Below are 26,122 nucleotides of genomic sequence, written 5' to 3' on the forward strand. Positions count from 1 at the left end.
TGTTTTCCATAGTGGCTTCACCAATTTACATTACCACCAACAGAGTAGGACTAGGGTAAGATTTTTGTATAGTTTTAAGGGTTTGCAAGGCAGAGGATAGGAAAAAATAAGGAGGCTGGAGACTTGTGCAGAGACATAGCAAGGCATGTGGTCAGCTGTTGAATCGGGCTTGGCTGGGGAGGGTATACAGTTTCAGATAAAGTGAAGGGCAGTGGTCTGTGTGGTACCACACACACAAGATACATAATTTCTTTGAATGATGGTTCCTCCCCCCTACTCCTAACACTAATTCCTTGTGTTGATAGTTGAAATATTAAGACCCATTGCTAAAGGGAATTTACTACCCTTTCCTATGGGCACAACCCAAAAGTCGAGTTAGTCCTAGGACATGATTTTGGAGTTGCTATGATTTCATGTGGTATGCTGAATCAGTAAATGATAGGTTGTGATTCCTTGACCTTCGGTAGAGTTTAACCACATAGTGAGAGATTTTACTGTAGTTGACTATTTCTGAGGAACCTAACATTTCAGCTATAATGAGCACCTTAAAAATAAACACATAAGTGGAATTCATGGATGCACTTCATGTGTTTGTTACTAAGACACCCTGTCTTTGAGGTGGAATTCACCCATGATTTGGGCCTGGTCTGTATGAACTTTAGTAGTTCTTACTTCTCCTTTCATTTTTGTTTGGAGTATAGCAACTGAAAACAGTAACATTTATTCAGTCACTGAACATTTGTGGACCTTCACGTTTCAGGCAGTGAATAAGGTGTCAGAAGAGCAAAAGTGAACGACACAGGGATGACCCGTGAGGAGCTTTTCAGCCTCCACTGGGGTTGCCGTGCCGTGGTGGGGTGTGTACACACACCTCGGGGTGCTCTCTGCTGGCCATTGGGGGCCGGAAGAAAATATTAGAGCTTCTCTTTCAGCCTCTTACGTTCAGCCTCTGTGTGTTTTATAACATATGTAATATATAAGAATGGTACACGTCTGAAATATATGGACAAACATACATATATTGGGGCTGCCCTTTTTTTTTTTTTGCCAGTAGTATGTATGGATCAAAAAAAGTTTGGAGGCTACTGTATGTTATTATGTATTTTTTAAAATATACATTTTTGATAACTTTCTCTTATGTTTTAGCATTTTGAGAAAACCAAGAGTTTCTGTGTGTGGTAAACCATGTTCTTAACGGTGGAGTAGTCCTATTTGTTGCCTACGTTTTGTCGTGTCAAGTAAGGCTTGTTATGTGAAAAAGACTCATTACTAAGATCTGGCCTGACAGATTTGAGGCTTTCAATCAAGGGAAGTCCTTTTCTTCTTCATGTTGGAGGGACTTCACCTTTCGTAGGATGTGCCCCTTGTTCTGAAGCACCAAGCCCTCCTACCTGCTGTCAGATGTTGGGGAATGGGGCATGGAGAATGTGGAGTGCCATATGCTTGTTCCACTGTTGAGTCCCAGCCCAAAGTGTGACCTCAGGTGATCTATACACACGCCCATTAATGTCTTAAAGCAACAGGATTGGGATGCCACCCAGAAATTTCTCGGCCGCCCTGTGTGCTCTTTGGAGCTGTTTTCTCCGTACAAAATGTCTCATTTTCAGAGAGCCCTGAAATCCTTGCTTCAAAAAGGTCTTCCCTCCCTCACCCTAAGAACTGCTTATCAAGAACCAATTTTAAATGAGGTAAAGTGAATAAATGCTTCCAGGCTCTCGAGAGGCTGTTGTTTTCAGTTGGGTTTTAGTGATGAGTATTTTAATCGTTATTTGCTAGTGTCACTTTAACAAACCTCTTTACCAAGATTTTCTGCGAGTGACACCTGGCCTGTGTCTTGGCAGGATTAATGACCGTCAGAAGCATGCACTCTCGGAGCCTCCCGAAGCCACCTGTGACGCAGAATGTCGCTGGGTGAGAACGCGGTGTTCGCCTACGAGTCGTCGGTGCACAGCGGCCACGTGCTGCGCAGCCTGGACGAGCAGCGCCAGAAGGACGTGCTGTGCGACGTCACGGTGCTGGTGGAGGGCCGGCCCTTCCGCGCCCACCGCGCCGTGCTGGCCGCCTGCAGCGCCTACTTCCGCTCCAGGCTCGCGGGCCAGGCCGACGCCGAGCTGCGCATCACTCTGCCCGAAGAGGTAGGAGAGGTCGTCCTGATTGCAGTTTAACTTAATTAAATCTCTCCTGGTTTATAAAGTTAAAAGAAGACCCAGTCTCCCCCGTCCTCAGGCCGAGGAGCAGTTCCCAGCTTGTGCCACAGCACATGGCTTTAACTTTCTTCATAGAAATGATGCCGTTTTACACGTAAAACGATTAACTTTGGATGTGCGTGAATGTTTGTTGAGCAGTTGAATAACTTGACCCCCTGTAATTTTGTTTGTTTGTGTGTTTGGCTGTGCTGTGCTGCTTCTGGGATGTTAGTTCCCCTACCAGGGAAAGAACCCAGGCCCTCGGCAGAGCACAGAGTCCTAACCACTGGACTGCCAGGGAATTCCCAACCCATTGTTATTTTTAATGAAAGGACCCAGCCAGTGGATTACAGACATTCAGAGAGGTCATGCTGGGAGAGGCCATACCGTGTGCTCTTCTCTCCCTTCGGACCTTCTCCTGTGATGGGAAACTGACAGGGATTAGGGTTCTCTAAAACATCCATTTCTCTAGGACCCGCCCTCATGGATATGGGTTGGGAGTGAGTTGCACGTGACAGCCTGCCTGTGATGTTCAGTTTTATTGTTTTCACTATGAGTCAGAGTTGTCAGATCTATTAGTTTTTCAAGCAGCTGTTAGCTAAGGATTTTAGAATTTGGAGGAAACCAGAAGATTATGCATTCCAGCCTCCTCGTTTTGTCTACATGTGGCTGTTAGGTACTCTAGAAGTGTTCTTTCTCTCCCTTTCTTCTTGAGATTGTGGCTATGCGTTGGTAGAAGAAAGGTGATTTTGTGTCATACTTATAGAGCCTTGTTCTTACACACCTTTTGCCCACCAGCCTGTTGTGGAGCTCACACACCTAGATATTTAAGTCCTTGTTACCATCCTGCCTCCAGGAGACCTCTCTCTGGGCAGGAGTGCTGGGTATACACTGACTCTTATAACAGCTTGCTTGATTTCATTAGTAACTGCAGCTAGAAGAATGCTGAGCCTTGTGGCATTGGGACACACATCAGAAGTTGTTAAAAGGAATTTGGACAAAGTATGTAGAACTTCTCTGTGTACGACAGGTGTGTGTGGGCTGCTCTGTGATGACGCTAAGTCTACAGTTGAGCTTATCGCTGGCTGTGCGTACATACAGGAAATTGCAGCTACAGTTTGGGGAATAAAAAGGTCAGTTCTGTGGCAGAGGTCAGAGCAAATAATATGGTAACCAAGACAACGACAGGAAGGGCCAACTATAGGTTAGCCATTGTTTTTTAAAAAGTAGCATCACGTATCATAATGGAGATATCCTTATTATGGTCTGTAGTTTCAAATTACTTAATATGACTTTCCAAGTAGAGAAAAATTTGATTCATGTGCATGGAAGGGAAGGTATATGCATGCATGTGTGTGTATATGCATTCGTTCCTTCTAATTTGAGGGTAAATCATAAATTTTCAAATATTTGAAGTGTTTCATCATAGTGGCAGATTGAAAAGGTCATTGTGTAACTGTCTTAAAAGCCTCTTTTGATTATTTTAACTTATTTGAAAATTTTTTAATTGAAATATTTATTGAGATAATTATAAATTCACATGTAGCTGTAAGACAATGCAGAGAGATCCCTTGTTGCACTTTGTCCAGTTTCTTCTAATTAGTAACATTTTGCAAAATTATAGTACAATATCACAACCAGGATTCTGACAGTAATACAGTTCACCCATCTTATTCAGACCTCCCTGGTTTTACTTGTACTAAATTGTGTGTGTGTATGAAGTTCTATACAGTTTAATTTTCTGGGTGGATCCATGTATCCACCACCACAGTCTGAACAGTTTCAGCACCCACCCAAGGATCCCTTGTGTTGCCCTCTTATAACCACACCCACTTCCTTCCTGCCCTCTGTCTGCACTCCCTTACCCCCTTGCTCCATTCCTAATCCCTGGCAACCACTAATCTGTCCTTTTCTAAAGTCTTGTCATTTTAAAAATGTTACATAAATGGAATCATAATAGTACGTGGCCTTTTGGGATTGGCCTTTTTCCGCTTAGCATAATTCCTTTGAGCTTTATCAAAGTTGTATGCATCAGGTAGTGTGTTCCTTTTTACTGTATTCCATAGGGTGGCTGTACCAGTTTTTATTTAGCTGTACACCTATTGAAGGAAATCAGGCTGATTCCAGTTTTTGGCTGTTACAAATAAAGTTGCTGTGAGCACTTGTACAAACATGAGTTTTCATTTTTCTGACATAAAAGAACAGGAGTGCAGTTGCTGGGACGTAGGGTGGTTGCATGTTTAGTTTTTTTAAGAAACTACCAAACTGGTTTTCAAAGTGGCTGCACCATTTTACATTCCCACCAGCAATACATGAGTGATCCAGTTTCTCCACATCTTCACCAGTATTGTTGCTATTTTTTATTTTAGCCATGTAAAAGCTAATTAAGTACTCCCAGTTTAGCAGTATTTTAAGAAGATCACAAAAAATTATATATTGATCACTCTTATAGGAATTCAGTGTTTTAAAATTAATTTTGTATTTTGAGCCCAGAATGAGGCTTTCCCTGCCCTACAGTAGGTTTCATTTGCCCCGCACTTTGCAGAGGCAGGTTCAGTGTAAATGTGCAAGTTTCTGCTGAAAAATTTTATTACCTAGAGTCCATGAGTCTTTGCTAAAACAGTACTGGGCACGAGTTTTAGACCTTCACTTAGATCATTTTTAAAATCTGAGTCTTTAAAAATTTTATTAGAAATTTTTGGCATGAAATGAAGATAATAATTAGCATTTACTATGCATTCACCGTGGACCAGGACTACTTTAAGTGCCGTGGATATATTGTTTTCCATCCTTGAAAATTTCGCTTTTGTAGTTTATAGCAGTTGTAGTTTATAGTTGTTTGGATTATAGTGACCACATGGGGCTGGGATGGCAACAGACACCTGGCACTTGACTATGTGTTGCAAATTGTATCCATGTTGCTTTATTCCATAGATGATTTCTTTCAGCTATGTGGAAAATTGTGGTAATGTTTATATCTTTACCTCATATGAGTAAATCATACTCCATGGGTCATAAAGGGTGGAGTCTATAAAGTGAAGGGTGTGGTCCCAATGAACAAGATGTGAGAAGCATGCTTTTCAAGATTCCCTTAGCTTTACATTTCCTAGAAGAATATGTTTTCTTACCAAATTAAAATACCCGTTTTGTAAATATTGCAGAGGTTACTCTCTTGCCACCCTCCTACTTTTCTTGTACTTATCTACTAGACAGCTTTCATGTGATGCATTTGTTTTTGTTTTGTATATTAACAGGTGACAGTTAAAGGATTTGAACCTTTAATTCAGTTTGCCTACACTGCTAAACTGATACTAAGTAAGGACAATGTGGATGAAGTGTACAAGTGTGTGGAATTTTTAGGTGTACCTGATATTGAGGAATCCTGCTTTCAGTTTCTCAAATACAAGTTTTTGGACTCCACTGCAGACCAGCAAGAATGTCCAAGAAAAAAATGCTTCTCATCACCCTGTCAGAAACCAGATTTTAAATTTTCACTTTTGGACCAGAGGGATTTAGAAATTGATGAGGTGGAGGAAATTTTGGAAAATAAAAATGTTCAGACTCCTCACTGTAAACTCCGTAGGTATCAAGGCAGTGCAAAAGTATCTCCTCCTCTACAAGACAGTGCTAGTCAAACATGTGAATCCATGTGCTTAGAAAAGGGTGCTGCTCTGGCTCTGCCATCTTTATGCCCCAAATACCGAAAATTCCAAAAAGCGTTTGGAACTGACAGAGTCCGTACTGTGGAATCCAGTGTCAAAGACATTCATACTTCTTCTGTTCAGCCAAATGAGACGTCCGAAAATGAGTGTCTAGGAGGAATCCAGGACTGTGCAGATTTGCAGGTGATTTTAAAATGTGAAGAAAGAAAATTAGCAATGGAACATGAAGAAACCAAGAAGAAAGATCCTGCTTCTCAGTGCCCATCAGGAAAAACAGAAGCGACTCCTTTTCCCCCCAGTTCTACAGATCCCCATGGGCTCTATTCTCTGTCTCTTTTACACACGTATGACCAGTATGGTGACTTGAATTTTGCTGGTATGCAAAACACGACAGTGTTAACAGAAAAGCCTTTGTCAGCTTCAGATGTTCGAGAAGAGAAAACTTTCAGTGAGAGTCAAGATTTGAAATCTGACTCTGGCCCCAGGGAAGATAGTAACCTCGCCTCGAGTGATCTGAGTAGCGTGGAACGAGAAGTGGCAGAACACCTAGCGAAAGGCTTCTGGAGTGACATTTGCAGCACGGACTCTCCTTGCCAAATGCAGTTATCACCTGCCGTGGCCAAAGATGGCTCAGAACAGATCTACTCCCAGAAACGGTCTGAATGTCCCTGGTTAGGTATCAGGATTAGTGACAGCCCAGAACCGGGTCAGAGGACTTTCACAACATTGAGTTCTGTCAACTGCCCTTTCATAAGTACTCTGAGTACCGAAGGCTGTTCTAGCAATTTGGAAATTGGAAACGATGACTACGTTTCAGAGCCCCAACAGGAACCTTGTCCCTACGCTTGTGTGATTAGCTTGGGAGACGACTCTGAGACGGATACCGAAGGAGACAGTGAACCCTGTTCAGCCAGAGAACAAGAATGTGAGGTGAGCAGAAAATGAGTGTGTTGTTAAGTCATTGTTTTACCACTGTTAATTGGGATTAATGTGTCAGCTCCTGTCGCATCACTGGGGATGTGAGCCGGCTCAGAGAGGGAGGAGGAAACCCATACACAGTTAATTATACAACCATATGATAAATACCAGGAGTGTGTGATGACGTTTGAAGGACTTCTGTGTTCATTTATTTCAAGTAGGTGTATTTATTTTGTTAACCAGGTTATGGATTCACACATTGGCTGTTTAACTGTTTAAATCAAATGCCAGGTCCCGAGAGGAAAAAGAAAAATGACTCTATAGCATTATGTGATAACTTTTGGTTAAATACAGCATATATTCAGTCTTACTCACTGCCACGTGGATGTCTAGACGTGGGACTAGTCACTTGGCAATGACTTAGCAGTGACTGGTTGTAAGAATGTGGCTTCTGATCCAGAGTTTTCTTTCTTTCTTTCTTTTTTTATCACCCCTCTTTTTTATCTGAGTACAGAACTAGTTAATAATTTTTCAATTAATTTTTATTGTAGTATAGTTGATTTACAATGATGTGTTAGTTTCTGTACAGCAAAGTGAATCAGTTATACGTATACATATATCCACTCTGTTTTAGATTCTTTTCCCATATAGGTCATTACAGAGTATTGAGTAGAGTTCCCTGTGCTATACAGTAGGTTCTTATTAGTTATCTATTTTTTATATAGTAGTGTGTATATGTCAATCGCAGTCTTTCTCCCCCCACAGAGTTTTCTTTACACTATTTTCTCAGAGCTATGAATTTTTTTCTTATTTTCCCTTAGTTATTTCATCTATTAATTTAAAGAATGTCTTAATAATTTACCATGAATTACGTGTAGATGGTATGGTATTAATCATACTAAGCTTGATCTGTATACTTTGTGTACAAATGTTTGTATTTGATAGATGCTTTTTTGTAAAACATTACTATAGTTCCAGTAATAATAAGGGCATGTTAGTTCTTTATCATGTTCTTTGGTTTGATAGCTGTTGGATGACATAGTTTGAAAGAGGTTTTTTTTTTCCCTTGGATGTGGAAGGAGGTGATTGGTGGTTTAATTTAAGAAGTAATATGTATGCATGAGTTACATCTATAGATTTTTATATGATATTTATAAATCCAGTGTTTGGAACTGTGAAAAGAATGCTAAAAATAAAACTTTTAAGAAATTTTAGAGTATTTTGTGTAACTAATTTCTGTCAGCTTGAAAGACTAAGTTACCACAGAAACTGACCAGTGTTTCATTTGTGTTTTTGATAATTAATACAATTAAACTGTCCCACAGTTTTGTTATGTTTTTAAATTATCTTCTTATTTTTTTCAAATTTAAGTATGTTGAAAATGACTTTAAAATATTCATAAGGTTTTTCTAACCATTTCTACATTGGCAAGTGAAATGAGTTATGTGAAACTGCCATTTTCCTGACAGAAAAATAAATTTTCTGAAATGCTTTAGAAATTACTAGTGTTAATATACCAGTATTAAATCAGTGCTACACAGTAATATAAATCAAAGAATAAAATAGATTTTTTTTTTTTTTGGTTTGGGTAAAAATACATTAAAAATACTTTAGAAAGAGCCTTAAAGATATCTATGGGTTATTTTTTTTTTTTTTAAACGTTTCTTACAACACTTCTTAATTTTTTATTTATTTATTTATTTATTTTTTTTGCTGTGTTGGGTCTTCGTTTCTGTGCTAGGGCTTTCTCTAGTTGTGGCAAGCGGGGGCCTCTCCTCATCGCGGTGCGCGGGCCTCTCACTATCGCGGCCTCTCTTGTTGCGGAGCACAGGCTCCAGACGCGCAGGCTCAGTAATTGTGGCTCACGGGCCCAGTTGCTCCGTGGCATGTGGGATCTTCCCAGACCAGGGCTCGAACCCGTGTCCCCTGCATTGGCAGGCAGATTCTCAACCGCTGTGCCACCAGGGAAGCCCACTATGGGTTATTAACATGCCCTAGTAAAATAATTTAAATTCTGTTTTTTCATCTTAAATACATTAATATTTGTGTTGATAATGTTTGATTTGCTGAAAAAAATTTGCTTCTCAATTTGTTTGTCTTCTTAACCCTCTCTAAAATAGAATCGGAATATCAATTAAATTATCAGTCTTTAAAGAATTGTATAGAAATTGGAAATAGGGGTCTTTTTTTTTCTTTTAACGTCTAAATGAAGTTCTCTGGAAAACATAGGTGCATATCTTTCTCTTCCTAGATTTAAGTAGAAACTACAAAATACAGCAACTACTAACGTTTGTTTCACCTTCTAGGTAAAACTACCATTTAATGCACAACGAATAATTTCGCTCTCTCGAAATGATTTTCAATCCTTGTTGAAAATGCACAAGTTGACTCCAGAACAACTGGATTGCATCCATGATATTCGGAGAAGAAGTAAAAACAGAATTGCTGCACAGCGCTGTCGCAAGAGAAAACTTGATTGTATACAGAATCTTGAGTCAGAAATTGAGAAGCTGGTAAGTATGCAAGTTTCTTCTTATTCTAATTCCAACAATTCATTCTTTCTTTTTTTTTCAGACAGGAAATAGCTATTTCAATTCCTAAGTCAGATATAATGCTCAATTATACATTAATTTTAAAATTTACCAATTATCATTTTAAGAAAATTATATGACATTTTCAGAAAGCTTAGGAAATAAAAAACAATGAGTGTTTTCATAGACTATTTTACTTGAGTAAGTGTTCTACATATTTAGCATGATATACAACCATATGTAAGTTGAGGACTATTTCTGTGTGCTTTTAAAAAAATGATTTATAGATTAAGGATAATTCTACTGTCTACCGAATTCTTGGTGGTTGAGTAAGGGTTAAAGATATTAATAAAGCACTTTAATCTCTTTGTGCTGTGTTTGGTGTCTATAAAAGCTGATGTTCCAGTTGTTAGTTTTAATAACTAGTAACTTGTTTTGGTTGATACCAAAACAAACCAGCCAACTTGGATCTTTCATCTAAGGGAAAGAATTCACGTGCTGGTATAAATAGAAAATTTTAAGATCTAATGAGATCCTAAGTGAGAAGAATGCTTACTTTATTGAATCTTATTTTCTATTCCAGCATCAAAACACAAATTAACCCAAAAAGTAGATTAACTTCCACCCATGTTTTTCTACACCCTAGTGGTTGATAGAAGGAAACATTGTATGAAAAAAGATAACTGATAGTGCAGGCCAGCCAAAGCTAAAAATAAGGTTAGAGACATCAGGGAAAAAGTGCCTAGAAGTAGTAAAAACATTCATTGAATGTTCGGTTTTGGGTCTTTGTTAATTATTGGTAAAAGTTTAAAATTGCGATTGTAGCAAATCTTTAAACATGAATGTTCCTAGCTATGAATAGTAAGTAAACAGCAACAATTTAGAAAAAAGACACTGCATTTATATGCCTTCAGAAAAGTGGAAAAATAAAAATTTGTTATTTATATAGTATTGTGATACACTTTCGGCAAAAAGATGAAGATGTTTAACTGTATAAAAAGATGAAGCAAACTGTATAAGAAGATGAAAAAGAAACCATATGTTTTACACATAGAGGCATGAGAGATATTAAAAAACCTATATGATATTGCTGAATGATTAGAGTTGTTAAGACCAAAGAAGAAAAGTGACAAATTCAGTAACATTTACCCAGTACCCTTGGGGTGTGTATCCGTCCATACCTGTAAGCACTAGTGTCCTTTCTTATTATCCAGCTTTGGATTAAACACTTACCTGCCTTTAGACAGAGTACAGCATTTTAGCCTTAGTTTTTATTCTGTACTGTAATACAGAGATGCTTCCTAGACTGTTGGGTTGTATAGTGCTATTTGAAATCAATGTTGAATAAACTTGCACTACTGGAGTACTACTATACCTGCTTCTTTTAGTTCTGTCTTCCCCCTCAGCTACTGATGATTTTTAGCTGCCAGTAGAATTTATCTGGTTTTCTTCCTCCTAAAAACAAACAAAAATGAAAACAAAACAAAAAAACCCTTCATATCGATTGAGTTTGTTTCATCAGTAACTTTATTTTAGACATGTACTATGCAAATATGTTGGAGAGTAACTATTACCCTTTAGAACTAGTCTATTTCATGACTCATAGGTCATATTTATATTTTTTCATTGCAGTCAGACGTTGGATTGCTGGACAGTTGATGTTTTTACTGAATTTCAGGTATCTAGGATGAAGAGGTCTTGCGACTTTCTTTGGACTTTCTGCTCCCTCTGCCTTTGCTTCAACAGAGAGCAGTGGGAGATACAGTGGTTGAAAGTGTGGGATTATGTGCCTGTCTGTGGCACTTTGTAACTCTGGGCAGGCCGTTCAATTTCTCTGTCCCTCAGGTTTCTCCTCTTTAAGATGGGATAATACTAATTCTTACTTTATAGAGTGGTTATTCATTTTTGAAGATTAAATGAGTTAATACATCTAAGCACTTAGAAGAGTGCCTGGACATAGTAAGCACTCAATAAATATTACCTTTTTCTTCTTCTTCTTATTGCTATACTATTATTTATCAATTTTCAGTTTTCTCTCCCTTAATTGCTCCTTTCCTAATGTCTCTGCCTAAACTGTAAATTCTGGGTTTGGACCTCACCTTTATATTGCCTCTCTCATTATAGAAAGGTTCCTTTCATATGGTCAGTGGAATAACTCTTGGTTAATTTCCAATAGAAGGGAATATTTGGTTTTCCTGCAGTTCTTATGAAATAAGAAACCAGAGTGGTCAGTACCCCATTTACCTATTGTATTAATTTGGACTGTTTGGTTGCAAGAGACAGAAACCATCTGAAACACGAATTACTGAATTTGTTGTAAGAATTTACGTGTGTCTCAATTAGAAGCCAAAGAATGGAGCCAGGCCTCATAAATAGTGTAGAACAAGAAAGTAGAAAATTGCCAGGAACCCAGAGAACCTTCTCTCTGGCTGTGTGTGCCACCAAGTGTGTATGGGAAGAGTGGCCACAGCACAGCTCAGGAATAGTTTCCCTCTCCTCCAGAGACCAGTCCAGGCAGAGACTACAGTTCTAGTCAGTTCTCAGTTCCCAAGGAGTTAGCCTGTTGGCCTGTTTCGGGTTCGGGTGTCCTCTTCTGTGACTAGAGAGCAGGGACAAACAGCAGAAACAGAAAACGTGGCTGCCAAGAGCTCACATCTGGGCAGGTAGAGCAGACAGCCCGACAGGGGTCTCATTACCCAGATGTGCGCCAGGCTGAACTTGGTCTCTTTCCTCTTCTAGAATATCCCCAGGGGAGATACGGTAAATTTTTTTTTTTTTTAATCTGAATGATTTACGTTGTGTTTTGGCTTCCTTGAATTCTGCTCCGTCCTTCATACTGCTCTTGGTTCTAGTGATTTATACAGGCAAACTCCAGTTGCAAATTATAAGAGGCATGTTATAAATTTCTGTCCTGCCGCAGATGTTTGTCTCAGATGAAAATAAGCAGAAAGTATGCTACTTCTTAGCTAATTAGAATTACAAGCTGGCTGGCCCTTTTCCAGAAGTAAAAGAGTTTGATGCTTAAGATACTTATTACATTAAGAAGTTTACTTAGAACTTAGACCCTGGTTTTTGGGTGATACTGTGGACCTTCTTGTCTTTTGTAGAGAGAGAAGTTACCCCCACGCGTCCATCACACATTCCTGTTTAGTAGTATGGAGAGTTAAGAATATGGAAGAGTGGGACAGATTTCTTTTTTTTTTTATCGGGATGTCACTTTTTGGAAGCAGTAGACAAGCAGTGTTTCCCAGTCTTTATGGTCTGGGTGGAATTAGCAGACCTATTTAAGGGAAATTACATGTTTCATAAACATCCATTTTAATATAGCCAATGATTGATTGAATTAAATATTAATAAATTCACAGTATGCCCATTTGGTATTAATATTCAGGTGAAGGGTCCCCTATTTTTGTAAGCTTTGGTCTTTGGCTATTGACTGTGAACTTTTTGTAGTTGGTCCTAAAAGTAATAGCCTAATAGACTGTGGATGGATCAGCACATGAAAAAAAGTACTTGATTACAATAAGAATAGGGATTCGAAAATAGATGTCTTTAGGGTGGGTCAGTAGGATAATTATCATGTGTAAAGGGTGCTTTTATAGTCTCTATGTGCTGGGAAAGCCAAAGGGAGACGTTAGTTCGAATTCAATAAATTAATGAGTTGTATTTCTCAACAAGAAGTTCTGTCAGAGTCAAACAAAACCTTTGAAGAAAAGGAAAGGTGTGTATTTATTTGGTTGATAAATCGATGGCATTGACTTTTAATGTTTATTTTAAATTTGATAATATGTTAGAGGTTAGGCATTAATTCAGTATTGCTTTGACTATAAGAATTGAATATGCATAATCTATAAACCAAAAACATAACATTTCTTTTTACCAATAAATATAAGATCTTGAAACAAAGCTCAGGAATCATTCAACTTCTGTTATGTGTTTGACTTACAAGTCTCTTGTCTCTATAGGATTCTTTACAAGGTCCATGTGTATTCTTTTCTGTAAGATTAATTCAGAAGTTAGAAAATGTGTGTCTCTGATACCATTTTGGCCTGAAACAAAGGTAACCTTGAAATGAAACTTGCTTTTTAAAGAAAAAAAATTAAATTACCAAAATGTAATTTCTCTTAGAAGATATCAAATATTGATTGATATCAACTTATAAGTGATCAGAAATCACAATATTCACAAAACTCTGTAACTCAGGGTTGAGGTGTTCACACACCATTTTATTTCATTGCCGTTGTCCATTATGATGGTGTAGGAGTAAAATGACCTCATCTGTCTTTAGTGTTTTGAATTTTGTTGTGAAGATTGTATTATTTTATTAAAAATAAACCTTTTCTAGTCACATTTTACTGGCTGCTCTAGTCACGTGTGCACTGTTGTCTCCAAACCCTCCCATGGGTTTCTGGAACCTGCCCTCTGCCATTCTGTGAGGCCCTTTAGCAGCCTGTCTTGAAATGTGGTCTGTTTACCATTGGCATCAGAGTTACCCGGGGGTGCCTCCTCAAAATGCACCTGCCTTAGCTCCCTCCCAGACCTGTGGGAGGGGCCCAGGAACATGCATTTTATAAAAGTTTCCCGGGTAAATATTTATTATGCACATTAAATTTTGAGAACCTACTGCACTAGCACACAAAAGTCAGTTGGAGGCTTTGGAGTCAAACAGCTGGAAACTCTGCCTGGCCACTGGTAGCTTTGTGGCCTGGAGAAATAATTTCACCTCCAATACCGAATTCCCTCATTGATAACATGGAGGTAAGAACAGTACCTCCCTCAGGTGTGGTGCGAGGATCTGATACCTTCAAGGATGGAAAGCTCTTTGTACTGCCCAGCATGTGTTCAGGGCTCCAGAAATATTAGTAGTTGTGTTTTCTATAAGCATCTGCTGATCACTCCATATTAAATGTGGAAAACCAGGAAGTCAAAGATCAACGAGACATAGTCCTTGTCAGTAAAATGCTTGTAGTGTCACAGGGAGCCAGGTTCATGTGTTTTCATTTTTTTTTGAGATTCACTTTCCTCCTCCCCATTCTAAAAATTTCAAGCTTTCAGAAAAGTTAAATGAATGGTACAATCAGCAACCATATACTCCCTGGGTAGATTCAACAGTTACTGACATTTTGCCACCTTTGCTGTCTCCGTGTTTCTGTGGATCTTAGTCTCTGTCTCTCTGGCCAGGTGTGTGTCCCCCTGCTCCGCTTGGTTGGTCTATGGGTCTTTCTCTCTCTCTGTCCTTCTTAGTCAGTTTTGGACTCTTTCTAACCGCAGTTGGGTGATCTTGGTCTCAGTGTCTTTCTGTCTCTATCGCTCTACTTTTATTTTCTGAACCATTTGAAACCTACCGCATTATGACATTTCACCCGTAAATGCTTAAACATGAATCTTCTAGAAATAGACATTTTTATATATCTTTATCAAATATATTTATCAATATCTTTGTCACACCTGAGAAAATTCATAAATCTTAAATAATATATATAGTTCCTATTCAGATTACCCTAATTGTTCCCAAAACATATTTCATCTATATGCTTTTTTTTCCCCTTTTCAAACTAGGATCCTATCCTCACATGATGCGTTTGGTTCTGTCTTTTTAGTCTCTTCATCTAGAACAAATACTCCTTCTCGCCCCCTCCTTTATTTTTTTAATGACAGTAACTTTTTGAAGAGTCTACGCCAGTGTTCTCATAAAGTGTCCCACTCTTAAAGTTTGTCTGATTGTTTCCCCTTGGTTCCATTTAACACCTTCCTTCACTCCTTGTATTTCACGTAAACTGTGGAAGTGTGAGTTCTTAGGTTGAGATTAAGCGTTCATCCTTGTGTCCTTCATACTGCGTCACTTGGGGAGGCACAACGTCAGGGTGTCCCACCTGAGTGCATGGGAATTGCCAGATCATTTCCAAAATTATTTTTTTTGCCTTTGTAATTGTTTAGTAACCTGTGGAGTATTTATTAGGCACTTTACGAATATCCAGTTCCCCAACACTCCTATGTCCTTTGTTTTTTTTTTTCTTTTTCTTTTTTTTTTAATACTTTATTTATTTATTTTATTTATTTATTTATGACTGTGTTGGGTCTCTTAGTTTTCGTGTGAGGGCTCTCTCTAGTTGCGGCAAGTGGGGGCCACTTTTCATCGCGGTGCGGGGGCTGCTCTTCATCGCGGTGCGCGGGCCTTTCACTATCGCGGCCCCTCCCGCTGCGGGGCACAGGCTCCAGACGCGCAGGCTCAGTAGTTGTGGCTCACGGGCCCAGCTGCTCCGCGGCACGTGGGATCCTCCCAGACCAGGGCTCGAACCCGTGTCCCCTGCATTAGCAGGCAGATTCTCAACCACTGCGCCACCAGGGAAGCCCCTGTCCTTTGGTTTTAAGCATACTTTGATGGCCTTTACAATGGGGGTTGCAAAATCATGATTTTTCTAATTCTGTCATTCCACTTACATTTATTGGTATTCCTCTATAAAAAGAACTTTCCTTCCCTCCTGTTTCCCTCCCTCCCACCACACCTCTTTAGTATCACTGTGGACTCATGGATTAATTTTTTTCTAATTTAATTTCTTAGAACCCATAGTAGTCATCGATCTTCTTGATGTTGACATTTTTTCAGACTTTCCCGGGGAGAGCCAGCCTCCTCTGCCAGGTGCTGTGTGCTTTTGACATGACCCCATTAGTGCTTCTGTGCCATTTAGAACAGCATGTCATAGGCTCACCTTGTACCTCTCTTGTTTGAACATTTGGGAATCACCCCTTTCTCTAAAAATCCCTGGTTTCTTATAGCAGGTATTAGACTAGAAAGCATGCTTGCTGCTGGAGTGTTGCTTCTTCTGGGAAATATGTGTGTGTGTGTGTGTGTGTGTGTGTGTGTGTGTGCGCGCGCGTATGTAAAATCATGAGTGCATTCAGGATGTATATTATGCTTCAATAAATAAAAGTATGTTAGAAATCATGAGTTCATGCAGATATTTTTAGTCAAAATTTAGTAGTTTAGAACTTTTGTCTTTTTGCTTCGATTATATGTATATATATATTTTTTTAAAAATATTTATTTATTTATTTTTGGCTGCGTTGGGTCTTCATTGCCGCACGTGGTCTTTCTCTAGTTGCGGTGCGTGGGCTTCTCATTTCAGTGGCTTCTCTTGTTGTGGAGCACGGGCTCTAGGCATGCGGGCTTCAGTAGTTGTGGCACACAGGCTCAGTAGTTGTGGCTTGCGGGCTCTAGAGCGCAGGCTCAGTGGTTGTGACACATGGGCTTAGTTGCTCCGCGGCGTGTGGGATCTTCACGGACCAGGGCTCGAACCTGTGTCCCCTGCATTGGCAGGCGGATTCTTAACCACTGCACCACCAGGGCAGTCCCTGTATTTATATTTTATCTCTTTTCATTATAGGGAAAATCTTGGCTTCCAATTATATTAATATATTTACTATTTGATAAATACATACATATAAAATATATGTCATAAAATTATAATGTCAATATTACTATCAATAATAAAGAGATTGAGTAAAATTTAAAATTTCTTTGCTTTTTCTTTGCCCTTAAATATATACCATAGGAAAAAAATATATATATATACCATAGTACTGAAGTTTAAAATTTAAAAATTATTGAAAGTAGTTCTTTATGTTAGCAATTTGATATACAATTAATTTGTTTCTATTTCTGTTTCTAGGATTTACTCTTCACATTTTTTAAGTTTAATTTTTGAATATGTAAAACATCTGTATGGTTTAAAAGTTAAAACTATGTTTTAAAAAAGCTACTCCAAAGTCTTGATCCCATTTTCTCCCTATACCCTATTCATAGCTATTTCCTGTAGGTAACTGTTATCATTAATCTCTAGATTTTTTCTCTTGTGTTTCTTTTCTAAAAACGGGTTAATGTTTTGTATGTATTTTTATTACCCTTTCTGCTACAGAAAAGTATTCTATATATACCATTCTGTATTCTGTTTTCGCTCAAGAAGTGATTTCCAGGAAATATTTTTCTTAGTTCACAGTGATTGTCATTCTGCTTTATAGCTCCATAGTACTCAGTTGTGGCTGTCTGTAGCACACACAGTTAATGCAAACCAGTTTCTTATTAGTGGACATTTGGGATGCCATAGTTAAGAACTTTGAACATTGTTTTCTCTCATGTTTGAGAAGATGTGTCTTCAGGATAGATTCCTAGAAGTAGGATTGTTGGATCAAGAGTAAATACATATGTAATTTTGTTAGATATTATTGAATTCCCTTCAGTAGCGGTTATGGCATTTTGCTTTCCCACCAGCAGTAATGTATGTGTCTGTCTGCCCACAACCTCAGCGGAGAGTTTGTTGTCAGCTTTTGTTTCTTTCCCCAATCTGATTGTGAGAATTGATATCTCACGGTAGCTTTTATTTTTCTCTCTCTTATGAGTGAAACTGAGCACTTGTATTCATATTTTTAAGGCTCATTTTTATATTTCTATGAACTGTCTATTCAGAGGTTTTGCATCATAAGGGACTATTAGTCACCATTTTCTAGCAGTGAGTACCCTTTAATCTAAAGTAAATTGTCACTGTCACCTGGCTCTTTTGGTGCCAAATTCTTCCACTCCTTATCTTTACTGGGTGAGTTATATTTTGATTTTTTTTAAACTTCTTATATTGAATGAATATCGTACACTAGCTGTTGAAAATGTGGATTTGGATGTAAATTTGTTTTCTTCCCATAAAATGCAGAATAATACCAGGATTCATTTTTAAAAAATAGATCTGTGATTAAAGCCATAGCACTTCACACTATGATTTATAGAGTTACATTATAAGAAAATTAAAGTATATTGTAGAAATAGGTAGCAGGACACTGGTAGTATGTTTGGGAGGTATCTTTAGTAATGATATCATGAAGTTCTTAAGTTGAATTGCTTTAGTTAAACTGAGTGCTATTGAAGTAAATTTGTGTTTTAAAAAATGAGAGTGGAATGGAAAAATCAGCTAACTGTCTGGAAACTTACCCATGTAGGAGTTAGCTTAAAGTATAGAGGAACAGAAAGGGAACATTTAATTTCTAGAAATAATCATCGTAGAGTTTCAGGGTTGTACCTATTGGTTTTAATTGTTGTAAAGAAGCAAGCCATCTTGTATGGGACATACTTATAGTCCTGTCATCCTTTATTTAGTGAGGTAGTAGTGAGAATATTTAAGGTTGTATTGATATTTATCAAAAGATATGGAAGTTATAAAATATTTGTCATCTTCATAGTATCTGTAGGTCAAGTAGTAGTTCTAATTTCTGGGAGGAAGGTCAAATATTCATTATTTTCCTTAACTATATTTAATTTAAAAAACCAGCGAACAGTTGAAATTTTGTCTGTTGTTATTTAGAACAGAGATTTATCTTAACTTTGATAGAGGAGTCAATGGCTGATATTGTTATGACTAAGTAAAAAGGTTTCTTATTTTCTTCTGGAAGCTTTGTTTCCATCCTCATTTGGATTGGCTTCTGAAGGGCCATAAAGAGAAGTGGGTGCTGATTGCTTTCTTTCTCTGGTCAGGTGGTAGGCACTGTTCTCTCCCTGTAGGCACCAGCAGACTCGTTTTATCAGAAGGCTACAACTGACAAACCTTCTGTAAGAAAAAATGTACTTCCTGAACATTGATCTTGCTTTTAATTATTTTATATATATATATTTTTTTAAATTCTTGGCGTCTACCTATTTTTTCAAACCACAACAAACTGGAGAATACCTTGCAATATAAAAATTTAGTGTTTTGTATTCATTGCAGATTTTCTCAAAATATTAGATGGCCTTGAAATATTTAAAAACTAACTACCAATAGTTGGAGTCACACACAGTTTTGTAGAAAAACTTTTACATAAAACCGCAACAGTACTTTTGTGCAAGCCTTTTAGCCATTTTTGTCCCAGAAAAGCATCTATTTAAAGGTTGGCCATTGTGGATGATTACTATGAAATAACCTGTCTAAATGTTAACTGGCAACATTTAACAGCTCAGCTCTCTTGAAGCTGCCAATGAGCAGGAGGCCAAGAGAGTTGTCATAAATTTCACAAGAGAACTCTTTGACCCTCTATCAATATTTATTTACTCTTACCCTATAAACAGCTTGATTATTTGGTTTTCTAGCTCATACTAGATTAGGAGCAATGCAGTGGTAGAGTAGGAAGGATGAGGTGGGGCAATGATAGAAAAAAGACACACCGTCAGCAGCAGCTAGTGATGGCGGACAGAAAGGCCGGAACCAGGAAAACTTGAACAGAATTCCATGGTGGACTTTCCTGTAGGGATAAACATTTAAATGAAAATAATAACAGCACCAGTAGTAATAATAATGAACAAACACAAGTCCCCCTCCCCTTCTCCCTTCTTCACACTTTAGTAACTCACCCACTAGCTTTCTGACTCTGGGCATATTAAACTCTGAATCCCATCTGTAAAATGGGTTTGATATTACTGAAATCAACAGAGTCATTGTGAGGATTACGTAGCTGAGGTTACATATTTCAAAACATTTAGCACAATATCTGGCACAAAGTAAATGCCCAACTGATGTCAGTCATGACTAGAATCTTGCAGGAGTTCTGATCACTGTGCTTGTACTTTTTTTGGTTGCATTCCATCCAGAAAGTTCACACTCATTTACTTGCAATCCACAAATCCAAAAAGCTCTGAAAATCACGTAAGTTCGTCACAAACTGTTTTGGCCACAAAACTGACACAAGCTGACAGGGTAGGTAGAGTCTTTATTTAACCTACTTTGCGCATGGATACTTTCATGTGTTTTATTTAGAAATGTGAAGACGTTTGATAGTGGGGTGCTACCTCAGACCCTGCTGGAGGAATTATGTGTGCATCTGTAGTATTTTCTTTCTAAAATCTGAAAAATTCTGAATCCCAAGATACATGTCGGCCTAAGAGTTTGGGATGGGGGCTTATGGACCTGAGGTATTAAATATATTTTTGAATTGAATTGACAGGAAAAATTCCACATGACCTTATATAATGAGAAGACACTGTGGGTATGAATGTTTGCTCACCTTAGGAATGTTGATTGAGCTCATAAACACAATTCACTGTATTCTCTTTCTCACCCTCACAGCAAAACGAAAAGGAGAGCTTGTTGAAGGAAAGGGATCACATTTTGTCCACTCTGGGCGAGACAAAGCAGAACCTAACTGGACTTTGCCAGCAAGTCTGTAAAGAAGCAGCTCTAAGTCAAGAACAAATACAGATACTCGCCAAGTACTCGGCCTCCGATTGCCCACTTTCCTTTTTAATTTCTGAGAAAGGAAAGAGTACTGCTGATGGTGAGCTCACGTTACCATCGATTTTGAGTTTGCCTGAAGGGCCTGCAGCTGGGCCGCCTGCTGGGGAGCAGAGCCCTCGCTATCCCAGTGCCGAGGGTGGTGAGGCGGGTGGTGCCTGGGGCCCGGAGTCCCGGGCAGCTGCCAGCGCCCCCTCGGAGCAGGCCGGGCCCGGGGAGCAGTGTCGCCAGAGTGGTGGCATCTCGGATTTCTGTCAGCAGATGACCGACAAATGTACTACTGATGAGTAAACTTGCTTCCACTTCCTTCAGACCGTCTCATTTTCTACTGAAGTTCTGACATTGTCTTGAAAGCCTGACATAGCCGTAGCCATGTGTCTCCTAACAATATCGTTTTTCTCCCCTTGTAGTTTGCCGTGAAGGGAATTCCTCTGAAGTCAACCCTTGACTTTTCCTTGATTTCCACAGGAAATGCAGAAATGACTTGTCTCCTGGATACCGAAAAATCATATGTGGAAATGTAGTAAGGCTTTGAAAACTCACGTGTTTTAAAGAATAATAACTATTAGTAATGACTCTTCCCAGTATTAAAAATGAATAAGAAAATGAAAACTGTAGCATATCAAACAACATTTAAACACCTTGAAACGTCGGCAGATAGTTCTTACTATCAAGAAGTAGCCTGCAAAAGTTTAATAATCTGGCCTTCTTACAACATACTGGTTTAAAAGAAAATTTCTCCCCAAGTCTGCTGATAGGGTTCAGTTCTACTGCGAAGTAGGGTGTCAGCTCCTTGGGAATATTGGTGTAGAACTGCAGTGTGAAAACATGACGTAATCGTCTTGCCTGAATCCTGGCACTTTGCTCTTCAGCTCCTGGTAAAACCGGGGATTGGCTGGCCTGCACTGTGAGTCCTGAATAGTTGGGAAACGGGCAAGCGGTGGGCTAAGGCAGAGGCTTCTGCTCCTCCTCGGTGTCGACTCTCAAAGAGTTCTGGCTGCGTCAGCGGTAGATAAGCGTCACTTCCCTCTTTTCTTTTTTCTCTTCAGTCTCTTCCACATCTGAGTCCATCATGATCTTTCTGTTTCCTGACGTTCTTGTCACTTTGGAAGAAGAAATGAGACTCAGGATACAGTGGCATGAGCTCACGTGTTGGGAGCATTGTCTTAGCCTCCCTAGAATCTTGGAGAGCTCCCCAGATACAAGGCTGTCGGCCTGCCCACCATAAGTCACCCATGCAAGGAAACCAGATATCGTGGGGTAAGAAGATGGCCTACATTGATCAGGAGTGGCAGTTCATTTTCCATCCTATTTTTTGAAGCCCTGTGGTTTCTTTGTAAAAAGCATTATGGTAGATAAAAATGTATCTGCAACAGCCGTGCAGGTTTGTGAAATAGGATGAAACTTGATCTTGTTCCATGGTGGGTTTGAATTTGGAAGCCAGATTTAATCTTGTTCTCTTCCCCAAATCTAGTATATAAGGGCACACAAATCATTTTGGACTTGGGCATTTTAAAATCAGTCTTTGTGTTTATTCAATCCTGTTTTACAATAGTGTTTTCATAATCTGAGCCCCTACCCCATAACATTTTACTGTGGTTCTTAGCCATTCTGCTGTTGTAGGCTTGTTTGGGAGTCAAACGAAAGCTATGGACCTCTCAATGACGAAAACAAAATTTCATATTCACAGTCACAGAAACATTTGCAGAATCCAGTTTGAAAGGGTACAGAGAGTGATTTTTAGTGTTTGGATTAGAAAGTACTTCATTTCACCAAGATGAGACACCTGAGAGGAGACTTTTGTAGATTGCATCCTGAGTCTAGTGAAGGGCTTGTGTAGCTGATGTGGGAGACGGCCATGTGCCGTGTAGGAATGGGTCGCAAGCCAGTAGGCCTCTGCTGTGAGGGGATGTGGGGACCAGACTTCATATTTCAGAGCAATTTGTCAAATGTTACCCTTTTTCATGGGGGCGGGTGGCGTTGGGAAGATACGGCTAGTATCCTCATTGGTTTGTGTGTTATCTCTGTTATCAGCTTAGTTGTAAGAGAAAACTGGTTGGGCTTGTTTATTTTCTAGAGGCTTTTATAAGTACACTCAGTTTGTCAGGGAGAATGATAATTCAATGGTAATGTATCCCGTACTACAAAAGAATGATATGTGTACGTGTTTGTGTGTATATATATATATATATATATATACACCCCCATGTACCTATTTCTTTGATACTTGTAATTTTAAATTTTAACTTCAAAATATACAATAATATAAAACCTTTTCTGGTTTACAAAATGCAAAATCTTATACAAGCCAATGGACTCCTTGATTTCCTACCTCAGTGTACACTCAACTGTTTGTCACATCAGTTTGTGTATGTGCAAATGTCAATCTTTTGCTTTAATTGCTACTGTAAATAACTGCTTTGAAAGATTACTTTCTATTTTATGATAAACCTAGTTGTCTCCAGAGTTTAAATACGATCTTTAAGGCACTTGGTTTAAATTTCTCTCTACATATAAACAGTTTAGCATTAAGGGTTTATTTTAATCATATTCTGATTATTGGCCAAGTGTAATGTTTCGTAAAATATAGCATTACTTTTAATAGCCAGCATGTAATACAAGTAACTACACTACCTCATACCTATATGATTTTCAAGTTGTAATCCAGAGGGACAGATAGATAAAAAATTTTTTTATCTTTGTCTTTTGGCCATAAAGTGGGGAAGTTTTTATATATTGCATAGCATTACACATTTATGCCTATTTTAACATTAACTTCTAAAGAAGTTTTTCTAAGAAAATGTGTTTTAAGTTGATTCTTTTTTTTTTTTTGAGGCTGCCGAAGACAAATGACAGGATTATGTGTATACAGTGTATATCTTTTCCTTCATGCAGAATTTTGGCAAGGTGTTTTTCAGTTTGTATATTGCATATTTACATGATCATTGTTCCTTATTTTATGAGTTAGCCTTCTCACTGCTTGATGATTTTTAAAAAGCTGTTAGGTCTAACTTGATAAAATAACCATACCTTAAAATTTTTTTTATTATTTGAATCCTGCAGCTATAGCAAATAATTTGTCATTAAATTGTTAAATTCAAAACAAATATGGATATAAATCTAAGTTCTCCATCTGTACATTTTATAACATAATTTACTATAGCTTAATGCTTAACTAATTTAAAATAAGGAATCAAATATATTTGGTGCAGTAGACGATACAGGTTGCATGTGGACACTCAGCCACATTAACAACTTGGAAAAAAAATCAAAAAATGGCAATGTTACAATGAATTCTCAGGTGAACTTTTTTCAGTTATGAAACATCTATTTTGAATTTGTAAATATTTTAACTGTTTTATTAAGGCATGTAATAAAGTATTCTTTGAAACTTGTTGGGCAGAATGAAATTTTAAAGCCGTAATGGTAAAGATGGCATACTGATTGTAAAATAAACAGAAATAATAACGGCTATTGATTTTTTTGTATCTTTCATAATATAATTTTCTAACAATGCAATAAAACCACTAAATTAATATATCCATATCTGTTAAGATTATGTTTCATTAAAAGTGAACTTTCATAGTATTTAATTTACATTTTCTTCCTAATGTGCTTATCCAAATGTAGCAAAGCTAGAAATGTTAGATGTTGGTAATAAAATGACAGTTCAATAAAATTCTCTAAAATTGCTTCTGATTGACTAGAGTTGTACATTCCATTTCCATTTTTTCATCTCTCATATGAGTTTACTAATTTTGGTCTTTTGATCAATAAACAGTATGACTCTGGCATTTGTATGAGAGAGTCTTTCATTAGTTGATTATCATGCCTGAAAAGAAAGTTCCCAGCAGTCGGGTGTTCAAGGAAGCACAGATTTTAGCCTTGCTTCTGATTTAATTTTAGTCTTTGGCTAGAGCTGTAGGGTTCTTTAAGGGGTAGTATCTCTTTCAGTCCTCAGTTTTAAAAAATTTATCTGTAGAGTCAATTCTACCATGTTACATTCAACTTCTAACCAGGCCCTTGTAATCAAGCTTCGAGCAGCTGCCCAGAGCTATCTGCATCCAGATCAGGGTCTTCTGATCCAATAATTGTGAGTCTCAACTGGGGGTGATATTGCATCCTGTGTGGAGGCTTAATTTTGTCTTTATGCATTGATCGTTTCTGGGGGAGAGCCTTAACCGTTGCATAATGGCCTTCATTTACATTTCCCCTTCCAGTGGTATTTCTGGCACCCAGGACGGATTGAGTGAGGGCTCCCTCTAGGGGCTCAGGGCCGCACTCCTGTGTGAACAAGCATTTTCAGGCCTGAGCCTCAGTGATGTGTAGGCTGCCCCTTGCAAAGCAATGTTCAGACCTAAGAAAGCCGCCTCCCAGGGATATTTTTTCCTTTACGTGGACTTAAGCAATCCAGAGGCAACTAAAGACAAGCCACGTGGATCCAAAGCTGGTCCCTCTGCGTTCCCTCCTTGGGCCTGCATGCAGAATGGAATTTGGGTCAGTAAGTGCAGTGTTGGTGACACTGGCCTGGCACTACCAGTTAAAAGCTAGAACCTTACCAGTACTCTCTAGGGCACTGGGACCCAGATGCCTTGAAAAAAGCAGGAAAGCAACACATATTCTTCCCAGTTCTGCCTAACAGCGCTGTGAAGTCCTTTTTCCTGGAAACTCAGCAGTGGTGCCTTGAGGCTACCTGCCTGGGCTGAAGGCTGGCTGCTGCTGGGCTTTTGCTTGTAAGGCTGCAGTGCTGCTGCTGTTTGGAGAGGAACCCACAGGCCTGCTGCCTGCAAGTTCATTTATGCCACATTGCACCCATTTCCCAAGGCCTCTTGCAGTCCACCAGAGTGTGTGTGCGAGGGTGTTTCTGCCAACTGAATTTAAGTTCATAGGCAGTAGATTCTGGCAAGTGGGCATTGACTGGAATCGGGAAAACTGATGCAAGGAATCTCTGCGGGCCGCTGAGTGTCTACCACGGCCTTTGGGTACACTGGGTTCTGTGTTCTGGGCATGTGACTTTTCCTGGGATAACTGCTCTGATGGTTGGATGCTGGCTTGTTTTCAAACCAGGTGGCACAAGTACTGTGATAATATTGTGTGTATCCTTATTACAACTTCTGAGTCCCTGAAGGAATGACGTTGACCCTGTGAGGGGCAACCCACACCTCTGCTGAGGCCTTCGCGCCTGTGGCTTAAAGATACCCACTCATCCTTTTCAAAAGCCCAAGAAGGGCAGTTGGGACTCCACAGAAAGTCACATTTTATGAGTAAAATACCATAAGCCACAATGACCCTCCAGATTCAAAAGGCTCACGGGCTGGTTTAAAACCTCTCGCCCAGGCCACCTGTGCTACTGTGAAAACCCACTGGGCCTAGTCCAAGCCTCCAGGCAACACCGAAGTTAAAATTCCCTGGCTTCCACTGTGTACCGTGGGGCCCCGAGGTTCCAGATCACATGTATACTTCACTACCAAATTCTGTTCTTCTGATTTTGATTTCTCAGTATCTCTAAACACTGACCCCCTCCAACCCCCTGCCCTGCTCCTCTGGGTTTCCAGAGGAACATTTCATATTCCCTTCCT

General features: G+C 38.9%; 1 protein-coding gene across 5 annotated transcripts in view; it reads left to right on the top strand.

Moving 5' to 3' along the window:
• Positions 1-24,236, top strand: part of BACH1 (BTB domain and CNC homolog 1) — a 46,370-nt gene extending 22,134 nt beyond the window's left edge. For 4 of the 5 annotated variants that reach the window (XM_059921426.1, XM_059921425.1, XM_059921427.1 and 1 more), the window contains exons 2-5: positions 1,842-2,135; positions 5,441-6,778; positions 9,073-9,279; positions 20,379-24,236. In XM_059921426.1, coding sequence (XP_059777409.1) covers positions 1,902-2,135; positions 5,441-6,778; positions 9,073-9,279; positions 20,379-20,834 — 2,235 coding nt within the window. In that variant the 5' untranslated portion in view covers positions 1,842-1,901 and the 3' untranslated portion in view covers positions 20,835-24,236. The remainder of the gene's footprint in view (positions 1-1,841; positions 2,136-5,440; positions 6,779-9,072; positions 9,280-20,378) is intronic. The other variant, XM_059921430.1, reaches the window with a different exon arrangement.
• Positions 24,237-26,122: the final 1,886 nt, after the last annotated feature.

This window comes from Balaenoptera ricei, chromosome 4 (assembly GCF_028023285.1).
Source record: "Balaenoptera ricei isolate mBalRic1 chromosome 4, mBalRic1.hap2, whole genome shotgun sequence".
Taxonomy (NCBI): domain Eukaryota; kingdom Metazoa; phylum Chordata; class Mammalia; order Artiodactyla; family Balaenopteridae; genus Balaenoptera; species Balaenoptera ricei.